This window comes from Sphaerodactylus townsendi, linkage group LG10 (genome assembly GCF_021028975.2).
Source record: "Sphaerodactylus townsendi isolate TG3544 linkage group LG10, MPM_Stown_v2.3, whole genome shotgun sequence".
Classification (NCBI taxonomy): domain Eukaryota; kingdom Metazoa; phylum Chordata; class Lepidosauria; order Squamata; family Sphaerodactylidae; genus Sphaerodactylus; species Sphaerodactylus townsendi.
In genome coordinates, this window is record NC_059434.1 from 69,350,633 (window position 1) to 69,365,300 (window position 14,668).

General features: G+C 41.4%; 1 protein-coding gene across 4 annotated transcripts in view; it reads right to left on the minus strand.

The window, feature by feature from the left end:
• RAP1GDS1 (Rap1 GTPase-GDP dissociation stimulator 1) overlaps positions 1–14,668 on the minus strand; it is a 101,790-nt gene that overhangs the window by 11,641 nt on the left and 75,481 nt on the right. For all 4 annotated transcript variants that reach the window (XM_048509162.1, XM_048509161.1, XM_048509163.1 and 1 more), the window contains 5 exons: positions 12,786–12,914; positions 9,824–9,949; positions 6,765–6,908; positions 6,291–6,422; positions 5,214–5,348 (listed from right to left, as the gene is read on the minus strand). In XM_048509162.1, the coding sequence (XP_048365119.1) occupies positions 5,214–5,348; positions 6,291–6,422; positions 6,765–6,908; positions 9,824–9,949; positions 12,786–12,914 (666 nt within the window). The remainder of the gene's footprint in view (positions 1–5,213; positions 5,349–6,290; positions 6,423–6,764; positions 6,909–9,823; positions 9,950–12,785; positions 12,915–14,668) is intronic.

Sequence of the window (14,668 nt, forward strand, 5' to 3'; positions counted from 1 at the left end):
TGCCATGAGCCATTCCACTCCAATTTCAGTTTCGGCAGAGGAGAGCTGCAAAAAAGAAAGGTTTAACACAGATCTTTTTCTGGGTCTTCTATCCCTTATATATTGTGAGAAATATTAAACGAAACAGCTGGTGTTTGCTTGATTTAAATGTGTAAAAACAGGGAGAGGGAGAAACAAAACAAATCGCCATCTCCCACAACATGACCAGAATACTACAAATAAATCTCAATCACATTATTTTCCTCTGCATGTTCATCTAGTCAGGCATGTTGACTGGCCTTCAGAGAATTCCTTGTGATGGAATAAATGTTTTTTAAATGAAATGGGGGTAAGCATGTCTCCACATACAAAGAGTGAGATGGTAGCCTTCTTGGGTGCTGTGTGGTTTCCGGGCTGTATGGCCGTGTTCTAGCAGCATTCTCTCCTGACGTTTCGCCTGCATCTGTGGCTGGCATCTTCAGAGGATCTGATGTTGGAAAAGCAAGTGGAGTATATATCTGTCCAGGGTGTGTGGGGAGTGTCCAGGGTGGGTGGGGGAAACCTTGTCTGTGAGTAACAAAGGCGGCAACCAGGTCAATAGTTGAGGGCATCTGAATAGAAGTATGAGTAACAATGAAGACTATAGCCTGGGAGTAACCCTGTAGATAGCAAGGTCACTGGTGGGAGCATCTGAATAGAAGTATCCTGGCCTTTGATTCTTTTGTCTATGGTCATCCTGTGTTTGTGTGGAGCTCTTTTGACACAGTCTTGACCCTAGTATTTTTCAACACTGGCAGCCAAGTTCTGTTCATTTTCAGAGTTTCTTCCTTCCTGTTAAAATTGTCCATGTGCTTATGGGTGTCAATTGCTTCTCTGTGTAGTCTGACGTAGTGGCTTTCAGAGTGGTCCAGAATTTCTGTTTTTTCAAATAATATTCTATGTCCAGGTTGGTTTATCATGTGTTCTGCTATTGCTGATTTTTCTGGCTGAAATAGTCTGCGAGGTGCCTTCGCGTGTTCTTTTGATACGTGTCACCAATGCAAATATGCGTTTGGTGAAATTTCCTATGTAGACTTGTCCACAGCGCTGCATGGTATGCGATAGGACTCCTGCAGTAGCTAGAGGATCCCTCTTATCCTTTGCTTGAACAGTGAGCATCTGTTGAATTTTTTTCTTAGTGGGTCTGTAGATTGTTTGTAGGTTGTGCTTCTTCATCAGTTTTCCTATGCGATCAGTGGTTCCCTTTGATGTATGGTAAGAACACCTTCCCTCTAGATGGCTCTTTATCTTTGTTATTGTGGCTTGTTCTTGGTCTTGCAGCCCTTCTGATTTCTGTATTAGAGTAACCATTAGCCTGTAGAGCCCTGTTCAGGTGATTCAATTCATCTTGTAGGAGGTGAGGTTCACAGATTCTGTTTGCGCGATGTACCAAGGTTTTTATGGTGCTCCTTTTTTGCCCTGGATGGTGATTGGAGTTTTTGTGTAGATATCTGTCTGTGTGAGTAAGTTTTCTGTATACTGTGTGTCCCAATTGCTGGTTTGGTTTGCGGATGACTAAAACATCTAAAAATGGTAGTTTTCCTTCATTTTCTTTCTCCATAGTAAATTGGATGTTTGGGTGGATCTTGTTGATATGGTCCAGGATCTTGTTGATATGGTCCATGTTTGGGTGGATCTTGTTGATATGGTCCAGCCTTCTTGTCTGTACCACTTCAGACTGGGAGAGGAAGCCCATATTTTTGCATCCCCTACTCATGTTAAAAAGACCCAAAAAGAACCAACCTCCTTCCATGTACTAAAGTAGAACATCAGGGATAAATAAGTTGGTGGTGGTATGCTATTATGGATAGGGAACATTTGAATGTATGTGTACACTGAGGTGTGGAGGAGATTGGAAAATGTGCTACTGTCTTATCTGCAAATGGTACAGTCTAGAAATATATTCATCATAAAGTTTTTGAGGTAAGGTCAGAAGTGTTCATTCCACATAACAAGCAACCCCATCCCCTTCCCTACTTCAGCTCTGTCTGCCTTCCTTCCCTCTGTTCTGACTCTAAACCAGTGGTGGGATTCAAATAATTTAACAACCGATTGTTTACAAGCACCATTTTAACAACCAGTTCTGCCGAGGTGGTGCAAACCTGCTGAATCTCACCACTGCTGTAAACCCCTCTCCACCTACGTTTTTCTTCCTCCATCCATCTTTGTTTCTCCTTCCCATTGTTTTAGACTACTTCCACCCTCATACCAGTACTTCCGCTTCGTGTCTGGATAAGCAAGCAACCCTCAGATGAGGCAGACAAGTCTAAATCTAGCCTGGTTTAAAATCTTCAGAATTTGATGAAGGACAGATGGCCTTTTACAGATCACTGCATTTAAGGCAGAGAACTGTTGGCGATGTTGAACACAGTTGTTGGGTACCTCTACCCGCAATGAGGCTCTAAACTCTTTAGTCAATTCCATATTACACTCTAGCTCAGTTGTTCTCAACCTTCCTAATGCCGCGACCCCTTAATACAGTTCCTCATGTTGTGGTGACCCCCAACCATAAAATTATTTGTGTCTCAGTTCCTAAGACCATCGGAAATATGTGTTTTCCGATGGTCTTAGGCAACCCCTGTGAAAGGGTCGTTCGACCCCCAAAGGGATCGCGAGGCACAGGTTGAGAACCACTGCTCTAGCTGAAGCAAGAGTCTTGGTGCTGCTGATGCTAGACCTCACTACTTAGTCTCATGAGATTTCATTCTGTGTTATTCTTAAAACTTACAATGTTGCACAAACATTGTTTCTCTGAGTTTCAAGAGCTGTGGGTGGCCTCAATGTGCAGATTTTTTGGTCTGCAATGGCAGGGGTTGCCATGGGAATCTGAAATGTCATGTGATCAAATACATTACTGTATGCATCAGTCTCCAATCCTTGCTCTTAGAATGACTGTATTAAGTTCATCTATACAACATTTTTGAGTCATATACAATTAAAATGCCCTTTCAAATATGTTAGTCAGGGTCTCACACAAGCAAATTCAGAATTTGACTGGATCGCTTTAGCTTTCTTGCAAGAGCCAACTGGATCGTTTTACTAAACTGTTACTTCATCTGTTACTTCAACTAGGCAGATATTTACTATACACTTTGAATATTCTTGCTATCCGCTTGTGGGAATGAGTTTTTAGCCCACTTAACTGTCCCTCTGGGTAAACTCTTTGTAGAAGTCAGCAAGTATGTACATGCATTTGTGCATTTGACTTCAGTCATCCATGCGCCACAAAAAGGGGGAGGATAGAAGAAGAGGCACATTTGTTCAGTCATCATGTTACACAGAACATTGTATGATCTGGGAAGGTGAAAGAGCCCGCCACATAGAGGCATGCAAAACCTTCTATGTGTGCATGAAAGACAGAGAGAGAGACAGAGATAAAATATGAAAAGGAATATGTGTTGTGAACACTGTTAATGAAAGAAAAGTTTCTGTTTTGTGGGCATGAATGGAGACTGTTCTTTCCATGCCACAACTATGATATTAAAGGCCACATAATGCACCTGCCTGTAACACCGAGAGGAGTGCATTTGGTCTCCCGAGACCTCTCCTCTGCTGCACACGGCAACCACACCTGTCCCACCCGTGAGGCTCTCCACCCCCACGTGTGAAGCAGGAGACAGACTTTGCTCCATAATGCATTTTAATTAGAAGTGAGAAGTTAGCCCATATTCTAAATGCCAGTTAACAAGATGTTGCTTGTTCTGGCAGAGATTTCGGAGCGCAGAAGCTTATGTTGCTTTTTTTAAAAAGAAAGAAAATCACCACATTCTATTTCCTCTTCGCTAAGGGGGGAAAGAAGGCCAAAGGAATGTTAACATTAATATGCATTACTTCACAGTATCTTCGTATTTTGAACAAATTAATATGCGAGATAAGGAAGTTTTAATGCATTTTGTCCAAAAAGATATGAAGTATAACTAGTAACTGCACAGATACAAATATATACAATTAAGTCCCTGAAAGCAAGCATTTTTCACACAGCCAAAACTCTAGTTAGAAGAGTCCAACAGAAACTATTAGAGGCAACAATGCAGAAGATACATAGAGTATGAAAAGGTAGGTGAAGGAACTCTTCAGCTATTTTCTGCACACGCCATCAAATCTGCTTTTTATCAAACCAACATGAAGGTTCTCAGGAATTGATTCCATACAGTGTAAAATCCAGAACCACGGCCCAAACGGCAAGCGGATCACAGATTGGTGGCCAAACTTGATTACCTTTCCAATTCAGGTGATACATTTATATAGTACAGTTTCAGATTTTAGAATACAACAATATTTTCTTACTTGCAAAGCATTTCCTTCAAGTTTTCACAAGACTTCAAACATTATTCTCAGTAATTCTTATAACATTTCACCAAAGTAGATCAGTGTTTACCTACTATTTATGAACAGGGAATCAAGGCTGAGAGGCAATGGCATGCCTAGCATCTCCCAACATATTGTCGAAGGCTTTCACGGCCGGAATCACTGGGGTGCTGTGTGGTTTCCGGGCTGTATGGGCGTGTTCTAGCAGCATTCTCTGAAGAAGCCAGCCACAGATGCAGGCGAAACGTCAGGAGAGAATGCTGCTAGAACACGGCCATGCAGCCCGGAAACCACACACCTCCCAACATGTTCATGGCTGAACTATGACAGGGAGCTTCTAGGTTAGTGTTGAGAAGGTGCGCCAAGAGATAATGACTTTGAAGCTACACAGCTTGGTGCACCAGAACTTCATCAGAGAAGTCAGACTACCTTCCACATGCATCCATGCCCTTACGAAGAGAGACTTAGGGAGCTCGGCATGTTCAATGTGGAGAAGTGAAGGGTAAGGGGGGACATGATAGCTATGTTTAAATATTTGAAGGGATGCCATGTCAAAGAGGGAGCAAGCTTGTTTTCTGCTGCCTCAGAGACTAGGACACGGAGTAATGGATTCCAAGTGCAGGAAAAAGGATTCCACTTAAACATTAGGAAGAACTTTCTGACTGTCAGGGCTGTTCAACAGTGGAATTCACTGCCTCGGAGTGTGGTGGAGTCTCCTTCTTTGGAGGTTTTTTAAGAGAGGCTGGATGGCCATCTGTCAGGAGTGATTTTATTATGTGTTCCTGCCAGGCAGGGGGTTGGACTTGATGGCGCTTGGGGTCTCTTCCAACTCTATGATTCTATGATTTCTACAGAGAATAAGAATCTTATTCTTACTGGTTGCTTACCAGGAATAGCAAGGTTTCGGAGCGCACTCAGTGCCGCATGTTGCACAGTGACATTTCCATCTTCCACATGCCTGTCTAGTAAATCCATCAGCTTCTGAACAATGCCATTATCCACCATATGGATACAGTTGCCATCTATACAAGACCAGAGCATCACAGTAAGCACAACTTTGAAATAAAGCCTCTTATCAAGAAGAAAGCCTATATTAAAACCAAGCTGTCTCCAGACCCATCCCAAGTTTCAGATTCCACGGAAATGATACCATTTGATTAGCATCAAGAGGGTAGTTATACTGGTCGGCAGCAGAAGAGTCCAGGAGCACCAGGAAGCCAATGAGATTTTGGAAGTATAAGCTTTCAAGAGTCTAAGTTCCCTTGGCCTCTAAAGTGCTATTGGATTAGAACACAGGTGTCAAACTCGTGACTCTCCAGATGTTCATGAACTACAATTCCCATCAGCCCTTGCCAGTTTAGCCAATGCTAATGTTGGGAGGGACTGATGGGAATTGTAGTTCATGTACATCTGGAGGGCCGCAAGTTTGACACCCCTGGATTAGAATCTAGCTCATTTGATTACAATAAGTGATATGGGGTTTTGATGACCATTTTGAATGAGTCTGGGAAGAAAATGAAGCCTGACAATACAATGGGTGTAAACATCTTGGCAAGGTTTGGGGTGTGTGGGTGTGGGGGTTGTGTGTGGGGGGGAGGGGAGACATCCAGGTGATATATATTTAAATATATAGTGAGTCCTATCCCATTGGCTCAGGTTGGCTTGCTTTTTAAAATTATCTTGTCCTTGGTGAAATTCTTTTCACATTAAAAAAAAATTCTGAAAGCAAAATTTAAAAACTAAACAGCTTTCTGCCTACTCTGTCTTTTACTGTGGAGAAAACCACTTCCCACTTCAACTCACAGCTGAAAATCTCAACAGTTGACAGCGTGCCTGTACTGAACGAGCAATTGTGTCCAGAAATCATGTATGTTAGTCCATTAATAATCTCAGCTCCAAATGCACTGCACCCACAACTGGAAAGTCACAATATCTATTGAAACATTATTTTTGATTATTCTCACCATTTCTAGCAAAATTTGCAATTGCCAACGCTCCAGCAAGTTGTAGCTGGTGGTTATTAGAGGGAATCCATAAAAGCACTCTTTGGAACACGCTGCCTTTCCCGCCTTCAAATAATTTTTGCATTGATTCATCTGAAAGCAAAAGAAACAGAAGTTTTCTATGTTCTTGATGTTTAATCAACATATGGAAAACATGAATAGGCAATGCCTCTTTGTACTGAGTCGGTTCACTTGGTCATCCACAGTGCAATGCCATGCAGAGATCAGACTGGAATAACTCTGCAGTGGGTTGTGTGGTTGATCCAGTAATCTTTTCACAGACACTCATAAACACACATAATTCAATCTACTGATTGCAATGATTAGTCATCTAGCAAGTGAGGATGAGATACATAATTTCATACTGAGAATTAATGTGACATGTTAAGAATTCTTCACCGTGCTGGCTTGAGCAAATTCACAGGCGATACTCACCTCCTAGCAGTAGTAGAACCATAAGATCCGAGGCCGTTTTAAGCTCCGCAATGTCATCCTCTTTGTCACTGTCCACCGTCTTTTGAACTATCTCAAGTAGACATTCTACAAGTCCCGCTTCGACTAATTGCAGCTTAATGATATCTGGGTATAGAAGATCGGGAGCACAAGATCTGAAACACTTCTAATCCATCATGAGTACAAACCAATAATAAACACTGAAGGAATAAGACATCATGAAACCAAGCAAACATTTTACAATGTGACAATGCGGCATGAAATATATATTCCATACATTGGCAGTTCATATATTGCCGTTAATGGAAGCACAGACCATTTTATTGACTCACAGCTGCTATGAAGGCAGTTATCAAAACATTTCCACATCCTAGAGGCAGCTAAGACATTTTTCACTTCTGGCAGGCCTTATTCAAGGCTGAGTTTTAAATACATAACAAGATTTTTAAAAAGAAAAAAGTGCTACATAAATGAATCACTGATACCTAAAGAAAAAAAAACCCAAACCCAGATATTTTAAAACAGTAGCAGATGCCCCTCGCATACCCTTGTTACTGTGAAGATAAATACTGAATAGCAAAATAGCAGATAAATCAGTCAAGAGTAAACAATTTGCCACTGTTTGCTAAAAAGCTGTATTTGGCTGGCTGCCATTTGCCAACTGTACAGTACAAGGACTCCGTGTGCATGTGTTCCATTTCTACAAGGCAAAAAGTCATATGCGTCTGTTCTGGAGAAACAGGTGGTGGGCTTTCCTGGGGATGCACAGATGACTTCTGGAAGAGCTTTCTCTGTGCCACTTACATTTTGCGCATTCAGGGAGATTAAGATGAAGGGATGCTTTTAGACAAAGCAATTTTCCCACGTATATTTTGAGTTGGCATAGATACAGGGAAAAGCTGTTTCGGGTACCCATCTGGACATGCTGAACAGGTACTCAGCAGTAAGGGCTGTGATGAGACCAAATGTATTTTGGATACACTCTGTTCCAGTGGCGGAGGTACAAGAGAGAAGGGGGGGTGCGCCGTCCACCAGGCGCACACCTGGGGGCACGCAGAAAATCGCCCCTAGGCCACTCCCTTTTTTCTCTGATTAATGCCTCCACCTCTTTCATCACATCTTACCTTGGTTTTTGTTCCTTTTTCTTGAACTTTTTCAGGCTGCAAAAGGCCTGTTTGCAGTAAAAACGGCTTGAGGAACTACAGTTCCCAGGAGACCTTGGGGCTCACAAGGTCTCCTGGGAAGTATAGTTCCCATCAGGCCATTTTTACTGTGAACAGGCCTTTTGCAGCCTGAAAAAGTTATAGAAAAAGGAAAGAAACTAAGGTAAGTGTGGGAGGGGGGAAGGAAGGGGGCGCTGCGGGGCAGAAAATATAGAATGTGCACTGGGTGCAGTTTGGCCCAGTTACGCCTCTGCTCTGTTCCTTAGTAGAGTTTTACTGAAGTTGCACCTAGTCTTACTCCTTCCAGACTGAATTCACTTTTTAAATCTCGGTTTCCATGGCAGAAAAGTAAATTTATTCATTTTCAAACTTTTATGATCAGCAGTATGGATAGCAGGGAGTGAATTAAAAACAAACAAACAAATCATCTTTATAAACTTGGGTGAAAGAGAAATGCATCCATGAACACACATTTGCTGCATTCTACAGCAGACAACAAATGATCATTTTGACTTCCCCTGCCCCATTAAAAACTCAGTGGCTTAAAACATAAATATGTATATTAATTACAGAAGATGAGGGAGAAGGAGGAGTACTTTGGATTTATATTCCACTTTTCACAACTGTAAGGAGTACTTTGGATTTATATTCCACTTTTCTCAAGTGTAAGGAGTCTCAATGTGGTTTACAAACTCCTTCCCTTCCTCTTCCTACAACAGACACCTTGTGAGGGAGAGATTTCTGAGAAAACTGTGTCAAGCCCAAGGTCACCCAGCAGGCTTCATGTGGAGGAGTGGGAGAAACAAACCTGGTTCACTAGATTAGAGTCTGACGTTCAGGTGGAGGAGTGGGGGAAACAAACCTGGCTCACCAGATTAGAGTCCACCACTCTTAAAGACTACATCTATCTCAGAAAAAAAAAAGATTGAGATAGGTTCCAAATGGAAAACTTCAGCTGGCTCATTTTCTATTAAACATATGACTTAGCTATATATAATTACTCTCTCTTACAAAAACAAAACAAAACCCTTTGAGTTAGACTTAAACACTTCATAAACATAAAAGTAATGTATGCTGACTTCCAGTGGAATAGTGTTTCATGCTGGTTGAGTCTCTGGCTCATTCTGCACATGCAGAATAATGCACTTTCAAACTGCTTTCAGTGTTCTTTGAAGCTGTGCGGAATGGCAAAATCCACTTGCAAACAGTTGTGAAAGTGGTTTGAAAACACATTATTTTGCATGTGCGGAAGGGGCCTCTGAGTGCTCCCAGACTACATGTTAGAGGAGCTGATAGAAGCTACTTTGCTGGCCGCCTCCCCAGATATTAGGGACCTTGAATTTGACAGGTGGACTGGAGGAGTCTGGATTTTAGACTCACTAGTTCTGAAAAAAATCCAGAATCAGCAATGTGAGTGAGCCATTGTGCTCCTGGAAACAGCTTCCCCCTTGCCTTTGTTTTTCTTCTCAGTCTTTTTTTCCTACCTTTTTTCTTTTTCATCTCCTTTATTTTTTTAATACCAAGTGCATCTGCATTACATGAAGAAAACGACAAGATCATAAATGCAGATCCATGTTATATAATCGTTTTAAAATGTACGATTATTATTTTTGTTAATTTCCTTTTTCTATAATTTTGTTGATAAAATAAAAATTATTTTAAAAAATTAAAAATAATGCATGCTCTGTTTTCATTCTAATGGTTATTTGTTGTTACACTTATGTAGTATTAATGATTTGCCACTATACTCCATGTCCTTTCAAAAAATGACTGCAACCTTTTTGTCATCTTATATTTTGTTTGTTTTTGCTTTTGTCATTTTGGGGGGTAAAGAAACCAATAACATATTTAAAACTCCCACAGTTGTCAGTATCTCACCATTTTCCGCTAAAGGAGCCAAAACTTCAAAAATCATCTCTTTCTTGTCATGTTCTATCTGCTTCTTGAAGAGTTTCACAAGCTCTTCAGCAATGCTTGTGTAGGCGAACTGTTCTTTGCTTGATTCTGTAAAGCGAGAGGGGAAAACGAAGAGGCAAGAAAAACAAAATCAAATGGCAGAACTGTTTTCTCCTCCGCTTATTAGGAAGCTTTCAAGCTTGGTGCACTGATTTACAGAGGACCAGTATTCAAGCCTGTCACTAAATGGAAAGGGCAGAGGAGTCCAATACTTGTTGAGATAAAGGTGATGACCTACATTACTAATTGTGTTTAAACCTGTTAAAAGTTTGCACTAGTGGAATATGAACATGCCCATGGGAACAGTAAATTGCTAACATACAAATTAAATCATTGTCTGCCATCAGAAGAGTAAAAAATTATCCTGACTGAAGAGATTAAAGGTCAGATGTGCCACCTACGTGGCTGAATGCTGGTAGAATTTGTTCTCGTTCTTCAAAACAGCTGAATGAATCCACATATCTAGATTTAAATTTCTTTCTGACAGGGCTGCTCATGATCCTTGAAGAACAGTGACTACTAACTTGTTTGTTGCATTATATGATGTCAATCAATTCATGGTCCAACATGAAGTTATTCGCTAAAACCTTCCTACTGAAGAAATGAACACTGCATGGAGTGGGTGGGATTTTAACCAAAGATGTAGCAAGGGACAACTGATCTCAAACATGTAGTATAAACACACTCCAGCTGACTATTTAGCTGCAGCCAGGATTTATCAGCTAAAAAAAATTCCATCTTAGGAAGCATACCATCTGTACCCTTTCTTAGAGAGGTCAAATCTGGTCACTGTCACAGACATGCATTAATAGCATCAAGGGATCAAGACTGTAATGCATTGTGGAGTAGTGCTGCTTCCAGCAAGGGTTTCGAAGCATCTGAACATTCAAAATACTCATTGTGACCCACTAAATTCCAATACAGTGTCTGCTACACTGGCTTCGATTTGTTACTGAATCTAATTCAAAATGCAGGCTTTGCCTTTAAAACCCTAAACAGGGGGTTGCGTAGCAGAGGTGTAGCTAGGGAAAATGGAGCCTGGTGCAAAATCTGAGTTTTGCGCCCCCCCCCCCCGTTGTGGGCGGCCTCCCCACAACCAAAGGCCGCCCTCCCCCACTACGACCAAAGAACAATTTTTTGTACCATGTCATCTCAAAGTCACAATCACATTATAGAACATGCCCCAACTCACAAATCTGGGCTCCCTAGTTGAAACAACATTGAAAGTGATGCTGCTGGGGGGGGGGGGGAATCCACCCTGAAACAGCATCACTTTTAATATTGTTTAGACTAGAGAACCCAAATTCTCCTTTTAAATCCACCTGGATTCCCTCACCTACCCCAATCAGCATCACTTTCAATGTTGGTTGTTGTGTGTTTTCCAGGCTGCATGACCGTGGTCTGATAGAACTTGTTCCTAAAGTTTCACCTGTATCTGTGGCTGGCATCTTCAGAGGCATATCACAGAGAGAAGTCCGGGGAAAATTTGAGGGTTCCTTTCAGGGGAGCAATGTTTATGTTAGCAGTACCAAAATTTCACGCTACTTTCAGAAGACTATCCTGATGGTACCACCCAGGTTTAGTGAAGTTTGGTTCAGGGGGTCCAAAGTTATGGACCCTCAAAGGGAAGCCCCATCTACTATTAGCCCCATCTACTATTAGCTTGAAAACAATGGGGGATGGGGGCACCCCCTTTGGGGGTCCATAACTTTGGATCCCCTAAACCAAATTTCACAAAACCTGGCTGATATCATCAGGAGTGTCACCTGATGATAACCTGAAATTTTGGTGCTGCTAGTCTAAAAATGCGCCCCCTGCCGGCCGACAAAGTAAAAACACAAAAATATTTTAATGCATTTTTTATTTTGGTGCCCCCTGCAGGCGTGCGCCCAGTGCATCGTGCACCCCCGTCCCCTGGTGGCTACGCCACTGGAGTGTAGATAACTTAAGGAGTCTGTTCAGGCCAGCATCTCCTTTCATTGTCTGAGTGCATTTAGTAAGCACACAAAATAAGACTTTTTGGTGGTGGTACTCAAGCTCTGAAATGCTGTCTCATGTGACACCTCCATGGTTCCCCTATTTCCTGGTTTCAGATACTCTATGGAAATGTTGCTATTTCAGGTGGCTGAGTTTACTGATAAGTGAACATGCTTTTGATTTTATTGCTGAAGTTCTTGTTACTTTAGATAACAATCCTGCTATCACTTCCTGACAAGTATAAATGCATCTATTCAAGTAATTTATATACACACAAAATTCAGCAAGGATTAAGATACAAACATTGTCAGGATCATGACTATGAATCGTTTCATCCTTATATGTCCCTACCTTAAACTGTAGACAGTAATGTAAAGCAATGATCCTAGAGTAGTGTACCAAACCAAAAACAAGGAATAAAACTCTGTTCACCACGAGAAAAAATCCCTGGGAGTCTTCTAAGCTTGTGTCATAAGTTTTTACATCCATGATTATTATTTTTTGTATCTTCTATGCTCCTGAGGAAAACTGTTTTCCAGAAATGCACTGGGCATTGCAAAGATATTGCACATTTACTTTACAAGCCCTTTGAGTTGCTTGATTTCCCCCCCACCCCTTTCAATGTTTCTACTTCCAATTCTTCTTGATTCTGAAGACACAAGTATTTTTTACATGTAAGACATAAGAGGTAAAAACTCCAGCAATTAAACCACAATAAAAATTGGAAGGTGTGTTATTTGTGGAAGTGAGAAGCCTCAAAATTCGGGGGCGTATTAGAATACCAAGAAAAGATGGTCACCTTAATACTGTTTCTGCATCCAAAATTTAATACAAACAACAAGAGCAGGGACTGCAAACTTTAAAAAATTGAATAGATCTGAGTGACTGTAAATGAGCACCAACTTACCAAGTTCTGCTAAATTGCCAAATGCAACAAGGCACATTTCAGTCAGAGCTGCATTTTGGCAATGGATGCCCAACAATTTCACTAATGTAGGGATAACATCCATGCTGATGAGCTGAGACTGCAGGGTATCTAAACACAGGACAGACAAAAAACAAACAAACCAAATGTGTTCAGATTTGCATTTCTCTTAGCGATATGACTTGACAACATTTCTTCTCTGGGTTCTTCTGATACCTGTTTGACATTCAAACCTAACATGGGATGAAATCCCCAAATGATCCATCACACGACACATTGACATAAAATAAACCTCTCTCAAAAAAACCTGTAATGGTTAAAAATAGATTCAATTATGTTAACACTGTCACAGCTTCTACCAATTAACCCTGGAACTGTAGTCTAGTGAAGCACTCAGCAGCCTGTGTTATAGTTTCTGAGACTGTCATTACAGAACTGCAATTCCAAGGATTCTTGGAAGTAATATTCTGAGGGGAAAACGTGAATTGCTGTGGTAGTATCAGGACCATTAAGAAGTCATAAGACTTCTTACAGTATACAGCAGAATGCTTGTGTGTCCACAAGTGGTCCAATAATGAATTTGTTTCCACAAATTCAGAAATTCCTCTGCATTCAAAACTCTTTTCAAAATGAAGGAACACTTTATGCATGATATGCTATGGGCACATCAGACACACCCCCCCTTCTGCCCAAGGGCTATAGACTGTGGTGGGTTATGCATATGTAAATACCATTAGATTACATCCAGTAATTCCCTTCCAACTTGTGAGGGCCTTTTCTCTCAGAGACAATGTTTTCACGGAGAATAACAAACATTTGCCCATCTGCAATAGAATAGCTTTCTATTTTTTTTAAATGTTGCCCAAATAAATGAGGTTTTCTATCTATATGTTCCAATCTCTGTCCTGAATTATTAATCACCAGCCTCTCATTGTTTCAAATTACTGAAAGATTCTGTCATATCATAATTGAATAAATCTGAGGACCAATTTAAACCTATTACAAAAACTCCATCTATCACAAAATGTCCTTTTGAGGCACACAATTCCAGATTAAGTGCAATAATTCAAAACAAAAAATGTTGATGAAATATCACAATGAGATTCCTCTCCCTGCTAAAACTCTGAGGTTTAAGGCTTCAGAGTTCACCTCCAAAGCAGCCATTTCTCCAAGGCAGATTCCTCACAGACCAAAAACAGTGCCCCAGGATGGTAAAAACACCATCCCTGGGGCGCTGTTTGCATGACTGCTGCCTCCACAATGAGGCAGCATCGTGCTTCTCCCCCCCACCACTGAGGTGGAAATGCTGTTTTGGGAAACAGTGTTTCCCTGCCAGCACCATGCAAATGGCACCGGGTTGGAGGTGCCACTTTCCCCCGCACACGTATCTTCTCTCCTGGAGGTCGGAGGGCAGCGTGGGCGTGCCTCCCTATCCCTACAGAGCTCTGCAGGAAGAGAAGGTAGGTGGGGGGAAACAAAATGGAGACGCTTCCATGCAGAGGGGCTGTGGCCACTCTGAGGCTGCTCACACCTCAGCATGCGAACAGCCCCAGGGCTCTACTGACAGCATATATGCTAGTGGGAAGCCGCTGACTCAAAGTGGTCAAGGATCTTTATAGCAATGTCTGTGATGCTCAAAATTAAAATTAGTTGCATTATTCAACAGTTAATGACTTTTAGAAGTAATATATTATAAATGTGTTAGATGTCAGAAATCCTGCTAACCCCCCCCCCCCCAATTGGGCCCACATTGTTGTGCTTTCTTCTTACAACCTCTGACATCTGATGTCATCAAGAGGTGCAGGAAATAACCACAGTACAGGAAACTCTTTAAAGAACCTAAAAAGTTTTTCAGAGAAAGTGGC